Genomic DNA, 17,610 nt, shown 5'->3' with positions numbered 1-17,610 from the left:
TGCACACACTGCCATCTCCACCAACCTGAGAAATACCGGGTAGCCTTACTCATATACAACGTATATAATATACTATAGAAACTTCCCAAGAACTGTTTGCATTAGGTTTTTAAATTTCCCAAAAATGAAATTATATTTATAGCAAACAAAATAGTTTATTTAAAAAGTAAGAAATAAATTTGAGAAAAACATGCATCTTTATCTTGAAAAATAAGTATAAAAATCTCCCCTTTTTTTGTACGCCAAGAACTTGCTTATTTAATACTAGCAAAGATACCCGTGCTTCGCATGGGACTTTGCTATATGCTCAGGTACCCGTTTCGCAGACAGCCTTGCAGTAAGTAGATGTTGTAAGAGCAACTATTTCTTAAGGTGTTTAAAATTTTTTAAATACCTTCCGAAGTGACTGAAATCCAACTATGAACTTTAAAGCAAATAGATTATATCAAAGTTGACAGTTATATTGTTACACATAAAACTTGAAATAATTACAAAGAATTACAATGGTTAAAATTTGTTTAATTGGTTGAGGCGATGGAGGTGGAGGAGAATGATCGGATTCAAATTCACAAAGAAATTGATCAGCGCCGTGGTGGTAGCCCTCAAGGTGGTGACAATTGGTGTGCACAATTCCTAGGTGTTTATGAAGAACCACACTAAATATGACCTTAAGCTTTGACCTTGAAAAATGGTGTGCACCATCTCTAGATCGGAGACCATCATCGTGCCAGGTTTGGTCATGATCGGTCCAGTGGTGTGGGCAGTAGAATAGTTGGTTGTACACATAGACACCTGAACGCTACTACTTTTATATATATATATATATATATATATATATATAAATTAGAATTCTGGTGTCATATTATAAATATCTATGGATGGTCAGATGTGAAAAACTACTTTTCTTATATTGTTGTTGTTTCGAATTACTTGCCCCCACTTTAACGAAAGCAAAGTTAGACACAAGGTTAGTTTTTTAATGTGGGAAAATCCAACACTCATAATGGGTCTACTCTGGAGTGAAAAAAAAAAATTGCCTCAGTTTAGGACTTCTACTTTACTGAATAGTCAAAGTGCAGTACCAGAACAAATATTACACTCATAGCAAAAATTATCAGTTTTCAACAATTTTTTTTGAGAAATTTTTTTTTAAATGTGATAAGTTTGGGAAAAAATTCCCAAATATTTTCCAAGTTTTGGAATTTTTGAACAGCCAATGTTTTATACTGCTCCCACGCATTTGTCGTAGTCAAATCCTAGTAAATGTGAGTCATCAATCATAAATAAAACATCTTTTTACAATCACAAATTATGAAATTGCACTTGATATGTGTTTTTTATGATTGATAAGACAATGTTATATAAAAATATTATGAAAAATTAGAAACTATTTACAAATATCGATGTGTGAACATAATTTACGAAATGAGGAAATGGTTGGAAATCATTTAAATCACTTAAAAATTAATTATTTCCAAGAACAATTTTTTTTTTGTAATTTAACAGATTATAGTATATATTAAAATATTACATTTATTTTCACTTTTTATTTACAAAATCATGGTAAACTTACCAAAATATGGTACCACAAATAAAAAAATAAATAAAAAAATAGATGTTTTTTCAGACTTTTTTGCTTTATATAATTAAAATTTCCATGAATTATATTTTATTCATATTTTATAGAATGAAGTATGAGAGGATCTTATGTAAAAAAAAAAAAAAAAAAATTTATCCTCATTAAAAAAAAAACAGAAAAACCCTGTATTTTAATCATAAATTAATAAATGGAAAATTTTGTGAAAATCTGACCATCAGTCGATTTTTCGTTAGACTTATTAAATACACATGTTAGCGTATAAAAATGTAATTTTAAAGTATCGATAATATAAACATGATTTTAGTCTCATTTTCATATGCTGAAAATTAGTTTGAAATCACTGATTTTATATTTCTTCTTTTGAATGGTACAAAAGTTATGATAATGATATTAACCTATAAAGTTAACGTCATGTTACATATAGAGAGGGTAAGTTCTATAATGTACTTGGGGGCGGGTCCTAATAAACTATGTAATTGCTATATAGAGTTATGTATACATATGTATATTTCTATATATAGAATTCACTGCTAAACTAATCTTTTATAATGAACTTTGGAACATAGCTGTTAGGCATAAGGATGAGTAGTGTGGGCTTAGTTTAATTATATAAAAACAGAAATCCTTTGTGAAAAATCAGATACCACTAACTTTTTTTTCTAATTTTAATGTTACATAACGAGAAAGCAGAGACAGGTTCACAACCTATGTCTTAAATAACTTTTTTCAATATAAACTACATAATTAAATCGGTTTCATCAATCATACAAGACAAATATTGTTCTGTGTTAAAAAAAAAAATAAAAATAAATTTTATTCCTAAATAAAATTAAGAGACGTCACAAGCCTGTTTCTGCTTTATCATTATTTTCATGGCAAGTGCTCGTCTGAGCTCCAATCTATGGTTACCTCCCCCCGGCCTGACTTTCACAAAAAAACACTCGTCTATCTGAAATCACTATCAATAATTTCCCTCACTCTTTATCTGTGCCTAAACCTAAATTCCATGAACAAAGCCTCTTTCTTAGAACTGCACACCTGAGGAACTGTTCCATTTTCCTTCTTTCCAACTGACTACAATATGGTTGTCTTCAAGTTCAATGTGAACAAATTCTTGAGCCATCCCCTTAAATAATCCAATTTACCAAATTTCCACTACTAACGATGACTGACATGTTTCCCTTGACCACTGTACACTCATTAACCCTTATCCTCAAGTGGCCTCCAGGCCTTGATAAGTGGGGACTCCTTTGTAAAAAAAAAAATAAATAAATAAATAAAAAGAAGCAAGAGGTTAAACCACAAGAAACATTCTGCTATACTCAAAAGTTGCATTAAAATAAGAGCTAAAATGTCTAAATTTATTGGATTAAAAGTTTGAAATTTGTTTTAAACCCAAATTAGATGATCAAAATGTTCTCCGCTTGAAAACGTATAATTTTATTCCATTTACTTATGGTCTTAATCATAAGAATTTCTAGGTTAATAACCTACAAATGGAAAACTCTAACACGCAGGTTTTAATGATTTTTTTAACCATCACGAAGAGGGGAGGGATATGATTGAGAAAAAAAAAAGATATATAAAAACGTAAATTTTAGCAACTCGTACAATATTTCGCATAGTAATTTAGATGTTGCTCAGATTATAGAACCAAAACGGTATTAGATATCAATAACGAAATATGGTTTTGATATTTTCCATGTAGAAAAGAAGCATACTTACATATGTCAACTTGTTAACAGCATTGGACTTGACAGCCATATTTTCCTGTCTAAGTTCTTGTTTTATTTCATCCAAGCATTCTGCAATGTATTTTGCCTAGAGAAAAAAGAAGAAAAAAAAACATGCTTTATAATTAAGTTAAACTTCGATTAGGAACATTCGGAAAAAAAAACAAAAAAAAAAACAACAAATTGGAGATTGTCATTATTATAATAATGGCTGGCAGCATAATTATGTTGACACACTGGTTCTCATTAGATCACTGAAGTTAAGCAACATTGAGCCTGGTCAGTACTAAAATGGGTGACTATTTGGGAATTCCAGGTGCTGTATGTGCTCTCTGCTTATCTCGGCATTGTTTCCAGTCATCTAGCACTTCTCCTTGCCACTGGACTCCTGCAGTGCTGATTCAAGAAAGGTGCAGTTGGAGATTGCGCAACCTTTGTCTCACAATTACACATGTAGCTACCCTTACAGGGGGTATCCATTGTTTCTTGAGACTGAATGGAGGCATCATAATAGACAAAAATATTTCCAAACTTGCATTATTTAACTCAACCTACTGCTATAAACTTAATAAACATTTTTTTATTAAAATGCTTATGTAATGTCTGAAATTCAGAAGAATGCAAAATTTATGACACAACCAACATCATGTAAACTTGCTCAAAAAAAAAAAAAAAAAAAAAAAACATCAAATAATTTATATGGACATACATAATAAAAACCTCTTCCTCAACACAAAAATAACAGAAGCTAAAGTCCTCATCATTTTGTTACAGGTAAACAGAATTGTTAAATAAAATACAAACAAAACAAAATTACCCATCAACATTCAGAAACAATATTTTCTTAATTTATACTTTTTTTCAGTTTTTTCTTTTTTGGTTATGAAAATTGAATTTTAGAGGAAAATGATATATTTTGTTTTTAAATACAGAGGATAAGCTTTTCAAATTACGCATATAGCTCAGTTAGTCACAAGTTCTTTTATATATTACTTTTTCATAATTACATACGAGCAGGATCACCCACATTTCGCAGACTGAGAGGTAACACCAGATAGAAAAGTATAGTGATGTCTAAGGAATAACTAATCAGCAGATTGTATTTACAAGGTCATTCCACATTTGTTTTCTAAAAAGAACTAATCAAAACATAGCTCATTAGTTTAGGTTTTCTTATCTCCGGTTAGACTAAATTTCACACTGATACAAGCATCCTCATGACAGTTTTATGAGCCTGACTACTTCCTTGTTGGCTCATGACAATTTGAAAGAGGATGCTATGTTTGTGACATCAAACCAACGGTCCCTATCCGGCTTGGGTTTTCAACAAAGCCTCTCACTCTTCCTAGATGTATCGCCTTTACCACCACTAAGAAACTTCATCCCCTTTATGATAACCTTTCAGAATATCAGAGAGGCTAACAGGTGCTACACTATGCTCAAGGACGACTTAGAACTGTGCAAGGAAAAGGTGTTCATTTTGTACATACTCCCTTACCTGAACAGAGATGGTACTGAGTATTCCCAAATGGTCACCATTTCATAATCTTCACAGCAATTATTTTATTTCTTCTAAAGGTCTAATTTTGCCCTCATGAGGAAAATAGTACAGAAGGATGATATCCAATATCAGCTTTTTTTCTTAGGAAGGCGGATGGAACAATACATATTTTTTGTTTGTTCTGTTATGGACTCATGGCACAATGGATAAAAAGTAGATTCAAAATGGTATCATTTTTGTTTTCCGCATTGCTTTTGGCTTTTAAAACTTCCATATATTCCTTTATCAGCAATGCTTCAAGCAAACTACCATTTACTCTTATATAGGTATTAAAAAAAAAAAATCTGTGCAGATTCCAGAGTTCGACAAAAACATCTGAAGGTTACATAAATAATCAGTTCTAAACAACAGAACTCTAAGTTGAAGGTTGAATGCTTACCAATACTATAAGCGATACCAAGAACGTCATAGAAAAGACTTCTACCCAGTCAGGGTTGATGAAACGAGAACAATTTACCCCGGTTCAAAATTCCATACAGATTCCCAAACTTGACAAGATTCAGTTAAAGAAAAATTACATTGTGCAAAATGTAATAACATCAACGATAAGGGCAATTCGAATAATACAAATTCTAACATAGGATGTTGAAATTTTATGCAAATCTGAAATTTCAAAACTGAACACTGTATACAACATTACAACCTCTTAAAATATTCAGTCTTGAAATTTGGGGAATCTTTCTTAATTACTCTAATGTCTGCGGTTCAAATTTCATGCAAATCAAACATATTTCAATTTTGAGTATTTTAAGATAACATAAGGAGGACATAAAATGCCCCATTTGAATATCTTATGATATTAGGCTTCTGAACTTTTGAGATGAGGATAATTTGTATAATTCCAATTATTCGGACAACTGCTCTCATCTTGTGTTATTCTCACAAGGTTTCAGCCGATGTAACCTTCTAGATTCTTCAGATGTATCTTGTTGAACTCTGGAATCTTTCTGCTGAACTAGGAAATCTGTACAGAATTTTTGTCAGTCATGACCAGGTAAAAGTCTTAAGTAATTTGCAATTGCATTACTAGTATCATCCGTACTGAGATTAGAACTAGAGTTCAACAAAAACACTTCAGAGTTTGACAAGATACACTTGAAAATTAAAGGTTACATCAGTAAAAACATTGTGAGAATAACACAAAAGAGGAGAATAGTAGTCCAAAGAATCCAAAATACAAAGTTTGTTATGATGTCCTTTATTTTTTACTAAGATATTAGCATTCTTTCAAGAATTGTTATTTTTAATAATGTTTGCTTAATTGAAAAAAAATGTTGCCTAAATACTGTGTGTATTTAAGCAACGTTTTTTCAATTAAGCAAACATTATTAAAAATAACAATTCTTGAAAGAATGCTAATATAATATATATGTTTGTAAGGAGCAGACTCCAAAACTAATCGATCATGAATTTTTTTTTTAATAGCTGTTAGGCTAAAAATGGTGGATAATGGTGTAAGGGGTGGGTCAGAACCACGATAATCATAAATAGGGAGTTTAGTCACTTAAAGTCATGTGACTTGCTAACGTCACAGAATAAAGTAAATAACAGCCATAGTATGGACTATTATGAAGGGTGGTCATTTTCTGTTTCAATTATCAAAGAAATTGTTGAGGGATTTATAAAGCTGGTCCAAAAGTAAATGTGTTTTTTTCTGAAAAATAAATTATTTTACATTTGTCAACGTGCTATTAAAAGGAAGGATTTATTTTTATTTTTTTGCCATGAAAACACTAGTTTTATATTTTTTTAAATGTGGACTTGATTCACAACATTCCTCCCATTTTTGATTAAAAATGCACCCAGTTTTCATATAATTTTTAAGTGAGATTTTTTTTATAATCCCTTTTCTTGATAATACAACAAACATTATGTTGAATATGCAATAGAAAAATAATTCATTTTTTTTTTAACGGACTGTTATCCTCATAGTTGTTGTTGTTGCACCACGTTTTGGCCAACTCATCCTCTGGCCTTCTTCAAGTTGTTAACCACGATGGATAGGAATGCTGAGTCTTGTAACTATATCCCCAGTATCCCACTATCTACCTATTTTTGTGGCCTGTGGGACAGTTGATAGAGGCATTAAAGTCTCTTTAGTTCCAGGTTAACATTGAGGTTTCAATCCTATCCAAAGCAGACTAGAGGATTAGTTGACCAAAATATGGCAAGACAACAACTATGGAAGGCAGCAATTACTGGTGATACAGTTATAAGACTCAGCATTCCTATCCCATCGTGGTAAACAACCTGAAGAAGGCCAGAGGAGGAGTTGGCCGAAACCTGGTGAAGCAGCAACTAGGAAGGCTAGGATAACAGTCCCCCCCTTCCCTCAAAAAAAAAAAAAAAAAAAAAAAAAAAAAAAATGAATACACAAATTATGAAGCATCATCTCAAATTATCCAGCATGTTTTTTTATAAGTTTGATTTAAGTATTTCTGCATCTTAATTGTTTGAATTTAAATGCTTTCCATCTTAAAAATTATTCATTTTCGTTGTTTATATTTTTATCAATTATCATTCATTTGTCTTTTTCTTTAATTATTTATTGTTCATTTTCGTTTTTTAAAATAATGTATTGTTCATTTTCATTCTTTTTTAATTATTTGTCCGATTTTAATTTATTTTTTTACTCCCTAAATTCATAATTCAGTTTTGCAGTATTTGATTATCTCTTACTTCCAACATAGGTAATTTTATATGCATATTTCTTGTTTTTGTTTTTAATTTATATTGAATAAAATTCAGTTTCAGTATAAATTGAATCGTGTTACTTTTCTTTTTTTAAATGTAATTTTTTAAAGAAATAAATTTTGGTTTTTAAAATCCATGAAACAACGAAATTTTTATTTACAGAATTTTTTTTTTTTTTTTTGCAGTAACAACAACTTTTCACTTTTAAATGAATTTGAGTTTTTGAATAAAGTCGGTTTCAGTATAAATCGTGTCGGTTATTTAAAAAAATAACCGACACGATTTATACCGAAAGCATTTTTTTTTAAAGTTTTCTAATGTCTTTTGTAAATTACTGACAGTATCTTAGACAGATTTCAGGACGTTATTTTTCAGTGGCTAGGCCTTCTATTTATGATGACCACGGCAGAACACGCCTTTGAAAATAAATGTAACCATAGATTTTAAAAGTACATGGCAGATTTTTTTTTATAACATTTGAAACACACACAGAAGACATGAAAATTTTGAATGATTGCAGTAAAGGTAAAGGACATCGTGGTGGTGGTGGTGGTGGTGGTGGTGGTGGGGGCACGACAGATTTTTATGAATTTTAAAGCATTTGATTTACTTTTGAAAGTGGGGAAAGGGAACAGAATTCATTCTTTGTAAATAAATGAAACATAGTTACCCCTTCATTATTATAACATTGCATTTAGTGTAATCCAACACAGGGGGGCAATGTGAAGTAACCCTGCTAATATATTATACAGTAACCATTCTAATTTATTTCTGACAAGATATTATGTATTTATTTTTTTTAAATGCTATTTGCATTGGTAATACTTTTAAATGATTGTTTTAGTTCACAGAGTTAAGAATAAACAAAGAAAGCTACAAATAGAAAAATGTACAAAATTTTAAGAAACGGGGGGGTGGGGGACCACCTGTCGCAGGTGTTGCCTTAGCCACTTGTTTAAAGATCAGTGAAAGTTCAATTTATGCAAATAGCTTTGCAATAAATCTGTTTACGAACTCAAGGAGAATATAGTTTATAGTGATAATAAAAATAAATCCAATATGTATATATTTGCATATATAAATCTCGTGCAATTAGTGTTGCACTCATGTCAAATAGAAGTATTTAGATAAATCAGTTCACTTCAACTGTGCTAAAACAAAACAAAAAAATTAATAAAATCAAATATCAGCTTAAATAATTTTGTTTTTAATCGTTAGCAAGAACAAATAGGCTATTAGGTTAGGTCAGTTAAGTAGGAGAGTTATTAGATTTACAATATATCAAGTGGCAGCAGGATCATGTGACTGACATTGACACTACAGGTGCATAGAAACCCAATCAATAAGTATGATGGACTGTAGTTGCATAAGTTCTAATGCTGTTTTTAGAGTTTGTAATTTTTTTTTATTCAATCTATTTAAATATAATTTTCTCTAAAATAAAAATTAAAAACTGAAGATTGATTATCAATTTGAGCTCATTTCTCGAAATGTCTGTTTGTAACATGTTGAACTAGATGTTTTTTTTAAATACGCATGTGAATACGTAATAAAACTATTTTCATTTTTTTTTCTTCACATTTATTATATTTACAAAATTAAAGTTTTACAGTTCTTTATTTTCTTTCTTCAAGTGAAAAATCATTTATTGTTTTAATTTTTATTAATTGAATTCATCACTTTGAACTCTAAAAAGTTGAATCAATGAGCATGTTAAAATGCTAACAGGTTTCAAATTATTTCATAAATCATGCTACACCATTCAGATCAAGATTTTAGAAGTTCATTTTCTTGAACTAATTTATACCACAAGTGAATTTTTACATTTTGTTACCTATTGAAGTTTGTGGATCAAGGGAATGATAGATTTCCAAGTAAAGCAAAGATGTAATTTCCTGTGAACATCTTTTACATTGTCTGTTTCTTTCCAGACTAAATGTAGGTCATGTTCACAGCTAGAAGTGCACTCAGAGTATCACCTGGTTCGGTCACCAGATGAGTACCCTCACAGTCTATGCTTTCAGTCATGTGATTGATATCTATATAAATTCTAACAACAAAAAAATAAAAAGGAGTGCAAAATGGGTAGTGACATTCAGTTTTATGCCATCGGTCAGACAACGTTGATGTAAAAGAGAAGAAAGAAGATGAAGAGAAAGAAAAATCTTTCATCTTGCGTCAAAAGTTGGATGAAAATGCATCGGATAAGAAAAGAGATTCAAGTGTGAAAATACCCACTGAACAATTGAGTCATCCTCAAATATTTCCAATGTCAGCTAGAAGTGAAATCTATATTTGTAAAAGTCAAAAGTGGCGTGCGCGTTTTATATGTCCGCGAAAGGACGGGGGGGGGGGGCTCGAGAGGGTTACTATTTTTTTACAACTTTTTATATACTCTCTATATCATAACATCTACGATTTGCAAACGGACATCATCTCTAGATTTATTTTGATTGACTTTTAAAAAATTCCCTCTATTCCGTCCTTTCGCATGTTTGTTAGTCATTTTCGTTTTATACGAAACTAATCAAAGCAAAATAGGCCGCCTGGCTTTCCTGACAGTAACATCTTGAAAGCAATTAGCTTTGATCAATGTTGGGAAAACCCTTCATATCAGACAATTGCTATTCATTTGAGAGTTCCTTCTTTTTGGGGGAGCTCGTTTTCCCTCAACATCGTGGGGAAACAAATACAGTGAGAAGCTTGACTGGCCTCAAGCCAGATGTTCATTTCTGCACCTGCATGAACTCATTTCTGCAAGTCAACTTTTTAATCGTTAAATTTGAAAGCTTTTCACTTCCTCTCACCTCGTAGCTTTAAGATCTCAGCTTTTCTTTCACTTTCTTTTCCACCTTCGCGACACTGGTTCAAGCCTGCTTGCCTACCTACTAACCCCCCCCCTCCCAAACAAACAAACACCTAGGCAATGCCGGGCACCCCCACTAGTCAAATTATAAAAAAAACAAATCCAAACCGACTAACTTGTCTCCACATTAACCTGACATTATTATCATCATCCATTCACTGGGATTACAACCCGATATCCTGACTGAAGGTTGTGTAATTCCAACTCTTATTCAGAACTTACCTCTTCCCACCCCCACCGGATCTGATATTGATCAGACTTTCTTTCTTTTGCATATTAACTCTTAGACAGAAAAAAAGGCATGTGATAGTGTGACCCACATCTGGCTACTGTGGTGCCTTGATTTTTATAAAATTTAACCAGAAATCAAAGCGATCATAGATGTACATATAACAACATGACATTAAGCCACATGAATGAAACTGTAACAATCATTAACATCAAGATCTGAAAAAAGGAGACAGCTTATCTCCTTTACTCTTTTGCACGACGATAGATCCAGTAAACAAGATACTCCATAAAAGCTAAAGTGGCTACAATTTGAGCCAGGGCTGCTAACAAGATCAAAATAAAAAAGCCAACCACCTGCTCTTCATGGATGATCTCAAGTTGTATGCCAGATGTTGACTCAAGTCAACTCTTGCAAGTCGTACATACCTTCTCTAGAGATATTGCAATGAAGTTTGGTCTGGATAAATGTGCCAAGTGCTCAATCAGAGCTGAGAAGAAAGTCCAAACAGAAAACATACAGCTTGATAAAGATATTGGGGTTTGTATTACTGTACACAGATTCGAAAAAGTTGTCAAAAAATAAATATATAACAAATAAATGTTATCAAAGGCAAGATAAATTACTTTTCTACCAAACTGGATATAATTTTTGTGCTTTTATTCAATTTAACATGTTTATTCAGCTCGAAAAGCATACAGTGTTTACCGATGTATTGGAACATTAAAAATGGCGGCCGACTCTCTCTTTAACACGGTAAGTTCAGAAAAAGGTGTAATAAATAATAAACTCGACAAAATACTGTTAGAAATTCACTCAATATATGTTACCGTGACATAACTTGACATATATTCGGTGTTTTTTTAATAGTATTTTGTCTAACTTATTATTTATAACACTTTTTCCCGAACTTACCATGTTAAAGAGAAAGTTGGCCGCCATTTTGAATTTTCCAATACATCGGTAAACACTGTATGCTTTTTGAGCTGAATAAACATGTTAAATTGAATAAAAACACGAAAATTATATCCAGTTTGGTAGAAAAGTAATTTATCTTGCCTTTGATAACATTTGTTATATATTTGTTTTTTGACAACTTTTTCGAATCTATGCGTACAGTAATACAAACCCAGATATTGATATCAAAGACCTAGAAGAGCAGAAAAGATACAAATACTTTGGCATGGAAGATAATGATTCAATTCAACATGCCAAAATAGAAGAAAAAAAAACTGGCAGTGAATATAAATGCTGTTAAAGAAAATCTGTATAAGAGAACTTATAAACAAAAACAAGATCACTGCCATTAACCAATTAGCCATACCTGTGATTAGCCACAAAGAGACAGACAAGACATTAAAATGTAGAAAATGACTGTATAGAATAACATACTGAAACCAGTGTCCACCTAGGCTGTATCTTCCCAGAGGAGCAGGAGGTATGGCTTTCTCAGAAAGTGACCATCAGCATTGTGCTAGTATTGTGAGCACTGGACAATATCTGAAGAGTTCCCAAAATCCAAACCTCAAAATAGCACATCAACATCACAAAACAAGAGCCAGCAGAACATCTTCCATCATGAAACTGGCCAAACATTTTGAACAAGACTGTCTTACAAATGAGACAGAATCAGAAAACAAGTCTACTACAGAAATAAAAAACAAACAAGCATCTACACAAACACATGATGGGTTGTACTACTCGATTGGCCCAATTATAAAGATGCATTATGGCCTGCTCCCCTACGAGCACTAGACTCAAGGTTTGGTGTAAGTTTGCCATAAAGGATGATTCTTATAAACTTCTGCATAAGTCCTCAGCAGTAGATTTTTCACTCAGCACCAAGAGTGAACATCTTTTCATTAAGACAGAGTTGTCTCCCTTATCTTGTTTTCTTTTAAAATCTCCCTTTAACATTATCCTTTCTAAAAGTACACATTTTGGTGTCAGTCACATGAGAAGCACCCACACCCTCTCCCAGAGAGAAGATAGATTTTTGGAAGAGAGTTTGAATCACAACATTGGAAAAGCATGACTAATGAGAAAATTAGGTTTTCTTACAAACCGAAGAAGGTGGAGAGAAAATGTTTTTGATTGGACATCTATCAACAGTTGGGCATCCATCAACCAACTTGCCCTGGATCAGAAGGAATGGCAAAAAATAAGGCACATGGGTTCACAATCCACACCAAGTGGACGATGCGACTCATTAAGACAAACCCAAACTAATTTAAGAATTAAGGTTATAACTTTTTATCCTTTCCATGACTAAATTATATTTCTTTTCATGTTGACCAAACTTAAAAATGTATTACTGTATTTTGCCAAATTTAAAGAATGTGTGTGTGTGTGTGTGTGTGTGTGTGTGTCTGCAGATTTAAATATCTCCATTTCATTTCATCTACATTTTTTCTTCACATATCCTTTTTCATTTTACATAAAAAAACAAACTTTCCAGCAGCTTTTTTGAGGAACATACATTTGTCTCTGAAAAATTGTTTACTGGTCTTCTACTATTCAATGAAACATGTAAAATGTAATCTATACTCTTAATAAAATTCTAAATGCTTATTTATTTATGTGTGTGTGTATATATATATATATATATATATACACACACACACACACATACATACATACACACACACAAATAAAACTTTCGAACAGATGCACCGAATTGAAAAATTATTTTTTTTCCCTGAAAGGTGTGGGTCCCTAGATTGTCCTCATCTATATATGGTTCATAATGAACAATGCCGAGTCACACAAAAAGCCCGAAATAAGAGTTTGGGAGCCATTTCATGCAATTGTCGAAAAAATTACCTGCCCATATCAACAGGATTTAGCACCGTCTGTATACAGTCATGGTAATATCTTTCGGCATACGGAAGGACTTGTGGCACAATGGATAACACGCCTGACTACGGATCAGAAGATTCCAGGTTCAAATCCTGCAAATTCGTAATAATTTTAACCATCATTTTATCCAACATTTACTCATTATCCTTACCCTTAGGGTATTTTTGCTTTTTCAGTGATTTTGTTTTGTGCATATGGGAATTTCCCAAACTGAGTTCACAAGGTAAGCGTTGATGGCAAGACGATGTTGAGTGTACTCGATGTTGAGTGTTTGAGTCGGCGTTGTGTGTGCCGACGCAGTGCAGCTGCTAGTTGATAAAAAAATATAAATGTATGAGCGTGAATTGAATACATCTTCTGGTTTTGGAACAATCATTTCATACATAGAACACTGAACCTTTCTGCATTCTATAAATTTCATTATTAATGCTTCATTTTACAGTTTAAATCTATAATATCTTCAAATAAGCAAATGTTATTTAAAAAAAATCTTTTTCACTGAACTCTAAAGCAAAACCTTTTTTTTTTTTTTTAATATTTATAAATATACTCTTTTATCACATTATTAATCATTATTTTACAATTCAAACTGAATGAGAATTCTTATTCATTAGTAAACTTAGCACCTTATTGTTCTCAATTTCTTTGTGTTTCTGTGTATCCCTATAAACTGGGCCTCTTTCGTTTCTAAATTACAATTCTGGTTGAGGTTTGTCATTGAGTTGTAACACATGTGAAGCCTATGTAGCCAGATTCACACTGGCATGTGAAGCAATAAATCAAGGATAGCTTGAGCACAGGAAAACTACCAATTTGATTTATTGCTAACACAAGGTAATTTAAGATAAAAGGGTTACTTTTTGGGACCATACCTAGGAAAGGTTAACAAGATATTGGTTTACATTACATTTAAACTTATATCAGTACAACCAGGGAAGCAGGAAGAGAATTGCAAAATCTAGCTGTTTGAGGGAAGAAACTATTAGAGTAGAAAGCTTTCTGGCATTTAGAGACCTCTACAGTGAAGGGGTGAGATTTTGTTGCTAAGTGGGTTTGTCAAGGATATGTATGTTAAGGGGGTACAAGTACAATGAGTTCATCGGAGCACATTCCATTAAAATATTTATAAAACAGGCACAGAGATGCAACATTGCAGTGATGAGACAGGGGTTGGAGCTTAGTTAACAAAGTGAGATCTATCAGATCTCAAACTCCTTTTTGGACCCTATCCAAGAGGAAGAGGCTAATGCACCAGCCCAGATATGGCAATAATACTCCATACATGGGCAAATGGTGGCCTTGTAGAGGTACAGAATACTCTCAGGTGTGAGTAGTCTTCTAGCTTGATAGAGAGAACCTATCTTCCTTACAGCAGCCTTCACAATGTCCTCAATGTATTTGTTCCAGTTCATATTGCCTGTGAATGTTGGGCCAAGGAGCTTGAAGGAAGAATTCTCACATAGGACATCATTTGTCATGGATATCGATGATTGGAGCGGAGTCTTGTAATTGTTAATGGAGATTAGCTTAGTCTTACTAGCATTAAATATTACCATTCATTTGCGACTCCATTCCATTACGGTCTGGAGGTTATTTTCTAAGATTGTGCCATTGTTTTAGATTTATGTACATCAGTTCTTCCATTGTGCATGTTATATCATCAGCAAATATACCCATCTCTGACACAATATTATTAGGAAGATCGTTTATGAATATCAGGAATAATAGTGGTCCAAGGATCGACTCTAGGATACTTCCGCATTAATGTTATGCTGCTTGGATGTACATCCATCAATCACAACCTAGGTGATCCCATTGTCTAAGAAGAATCTAATTATATTTAGTATACGTCCAGTTATACTGCATGATTTCATTTTTATTAGTAGCTATTCATACCAGACTGTCAAATGCCTTGGATATATCAAGGGTTACAACCCTGGTTTCGCCCGCCTTATCTAGTGCATGGTACATGCATTCAGAGATGACTTAAAATATCTGCAGTAGAACGACACTGCCTAAATCCATACTGTTTGTCAGAGAGATTGGCTTTTGCGAGGTGGTGGACTAGTGCTTGATAAATTAAGGTCTCAAAGATTTTAGCAAAGAGTGGGGAGGAGATTGATAGGGGCGATAATTGAGAGGGTCAGTCCTTTCACCAGAATTCTTGTACACTGGTACCGCAGAGGCCATCTTCCAGCTATTAGGGAAGCAAGATTCAGCAAGGCTTTTATTGTAGAGCTTGGAAAGTATGGGGCTAGCTCAGCTGAGCATTTCTTAATTAGTATAGCAGGGATAAGATCAGGCCCACACACCGTGGAGGTTTCTAAGATTTTTATGATATTGCGGACATCATCATCATATCTTATCGCAATAGAAATTAACCCATCACATAGCAGTGCTGTTTGCCTCCTTAAGGTCTTGGTTTGAGCAATGAGGACCCAATCAACAGTTTTCCCTAAGGTGGTGCATCGTTTGTACCTCTCCACATGGACATAAAGGTGAAGTGTCTAGGCCCCACTTGTGGAGATTGTCTTTTGTTTTATCCTTTTTTGGCTCTGGCTCTATTTAGAGTCACCCAGTTTTTTCTACCAAGGTTTGAACCCTGGGGGAGTGTTTCTTTTGGGTCTGGTAGGGCTTCATTTTTATTCCTGCTGTTATAGTTCGCCATCGTTCCATCCTATAGGAGGCAGCTTGCCTGGGATCGATTTCCTCTATATTGATGAAGCTACTGCGAGATTTTAGTCTTTGTCTCACTGATTAGTGGCCAAACAGTCAGTGCCTGTGGTCGCTAAGCTGTTTGTACCGTTCCATTCTGGTGATAACTTCTCGCCTGATATGTGGTGGTGGAATACCAGTTAGGCAGTATAGAGCTGGCAAGGGAGTTGGTCTTAGGGCACCAGTTATGGTCCGGTATGCCTTGTTCAGCTCTACATCAATTTTATGGGCATGGCATGATTTTGCCCATACTGGGGCACAATACTCCGCTGTGGAATGGCACAATGCGAGAGCTGTTTGGCTCAGTGTTTTGGGGTCGGCACCCCAATTGCTGGTGGCAAGCTTACTGAGAAGGCTGTTTCGTGATGACAGCTTGCCTTTCAATTTGGTAATGTGTTTCCTAAAAGAGAGTGTTCTGTCCAGAGTTACTCCCACGTAGACTGGGAAAGGTTCATGTGTAAGCATGTTGTCATTCCACATGACTCTTAGTCTCCGATTTGCTTGGTGATTATTAAGATGAAAGGCGCAAACCTGGGTCTTGTTTGAGTTTGCATTTAAGTACCACTTTTTGTAGTACCTAGAGAGAGTGGCTAGGGCATCAGAGAGTCTTTCTTCTATGATGTCAAAACTATTTGTCTGGGTGGCAATGCATAGGTCATCTGCATATATATATCTTTGTATATTTGGGTATTGTGGTTAGTCGTTAGTGTAGATATTGAATAGGGTTGGAGCCAAAACTGAACCTTGTTTGGATAAACCAGCTACTCTTTTTGCCATCCCTCTCAACATGGAAGCGTCGATTACTAAGTAGACATTCAATTATGCTCACCAATGCTGAGTTTTGTATCATTTGGGCTACTTTTAGTATGAGTGCCCTGAGGTTGACAGTGTCATAGGCTGCTGTAAGGTCTACAAACACAGTGCCCCTTATTTTTTTGGTCTCAAATCCATCCTCAATGAATTGGGTCAGGTTTAAAATCTGGCTACAACATGACCGACCTGGTCTAAAGCCAGCTTGGTCATCTGAGAGTTGTTCTTCCACTGTTTCCGTTATTCTGGCAAGTATCATGCGCTCATATAGTTTATAGAGAATGCACAGTAGGGAAATAGGTCGGTAGCTCTTAGGTGATCTGGGGTCTTTTCCAGGTTTTAGAATGGCTACTACTCTTGCCTTTTTCCAGATTTTAGGGAGTTTGAGGGATGACGCAGAGTTATTTATTAGGGCCAGTAACCACTTCCTTACAGTTGTTCCAAAGTGTGTTACCATCTCTGTGGTTATTCCATCAAGGCCCGATATACCCATTGCAGAAATGAGAAGGGGTGATTTTCACATCATCTAGTGTGACCAGTCCG

At 33.8% G+C, this 17,610-nt stretch overlaps 1 protein-coding gene and 1 pseudogene across 8 annotated transcripts in view; one reads left to right on the top strand and one right to left on the bottom strand.

The window, feature by feature from the left end:
* LOC145280020 (AP-3 complex subunit delta-1-like) overlaps positions 1–17,610 on the bottom strand; it is a 388,277-nt gene that overhangs the window by 187,202 nt on the left and 183,465 nt on the right. For all 8 annotated transcript variants that reach the window (XM_080131661.1, XM_080131662.1, XM_080131663.1 and 5 more), the window contains one exon: positions 3,326–3,421. In XM_080131661.1, coding sequence (XP_079987787.1) covers positions 3,326–3,421 — 96 coding nt within the window. The remainder of the gene's footprint in view (positions 1–3,325; positions 3,422–17,610) is intronic.
* On the top strand, positions 3,544–3,661 carry LOC145280420 (5S ribosomal RNA; annotated as a pseudogene).

The sequence above is a fragment of the Euprymna scolopes genome, chromosome 7 (assembly GCF_053919585.1).
Source record: "Euprymna scolopes isolate OS-2025 chromosome 7, ASM5391958v1, whole genome shotgun sequence".
Taxonomy (NCBI): Eukaryota; Metazoa; Mollusca; class Cephalopoda; order Sepiida; family Sepiolidae; genus Euprymna; species Euprymna scolopes.
The sequence above is the reverse complement of the archived record's forward strand: the minus strand, read 5'-3'. Positions and strand labels throughout refer to the sequence as shown.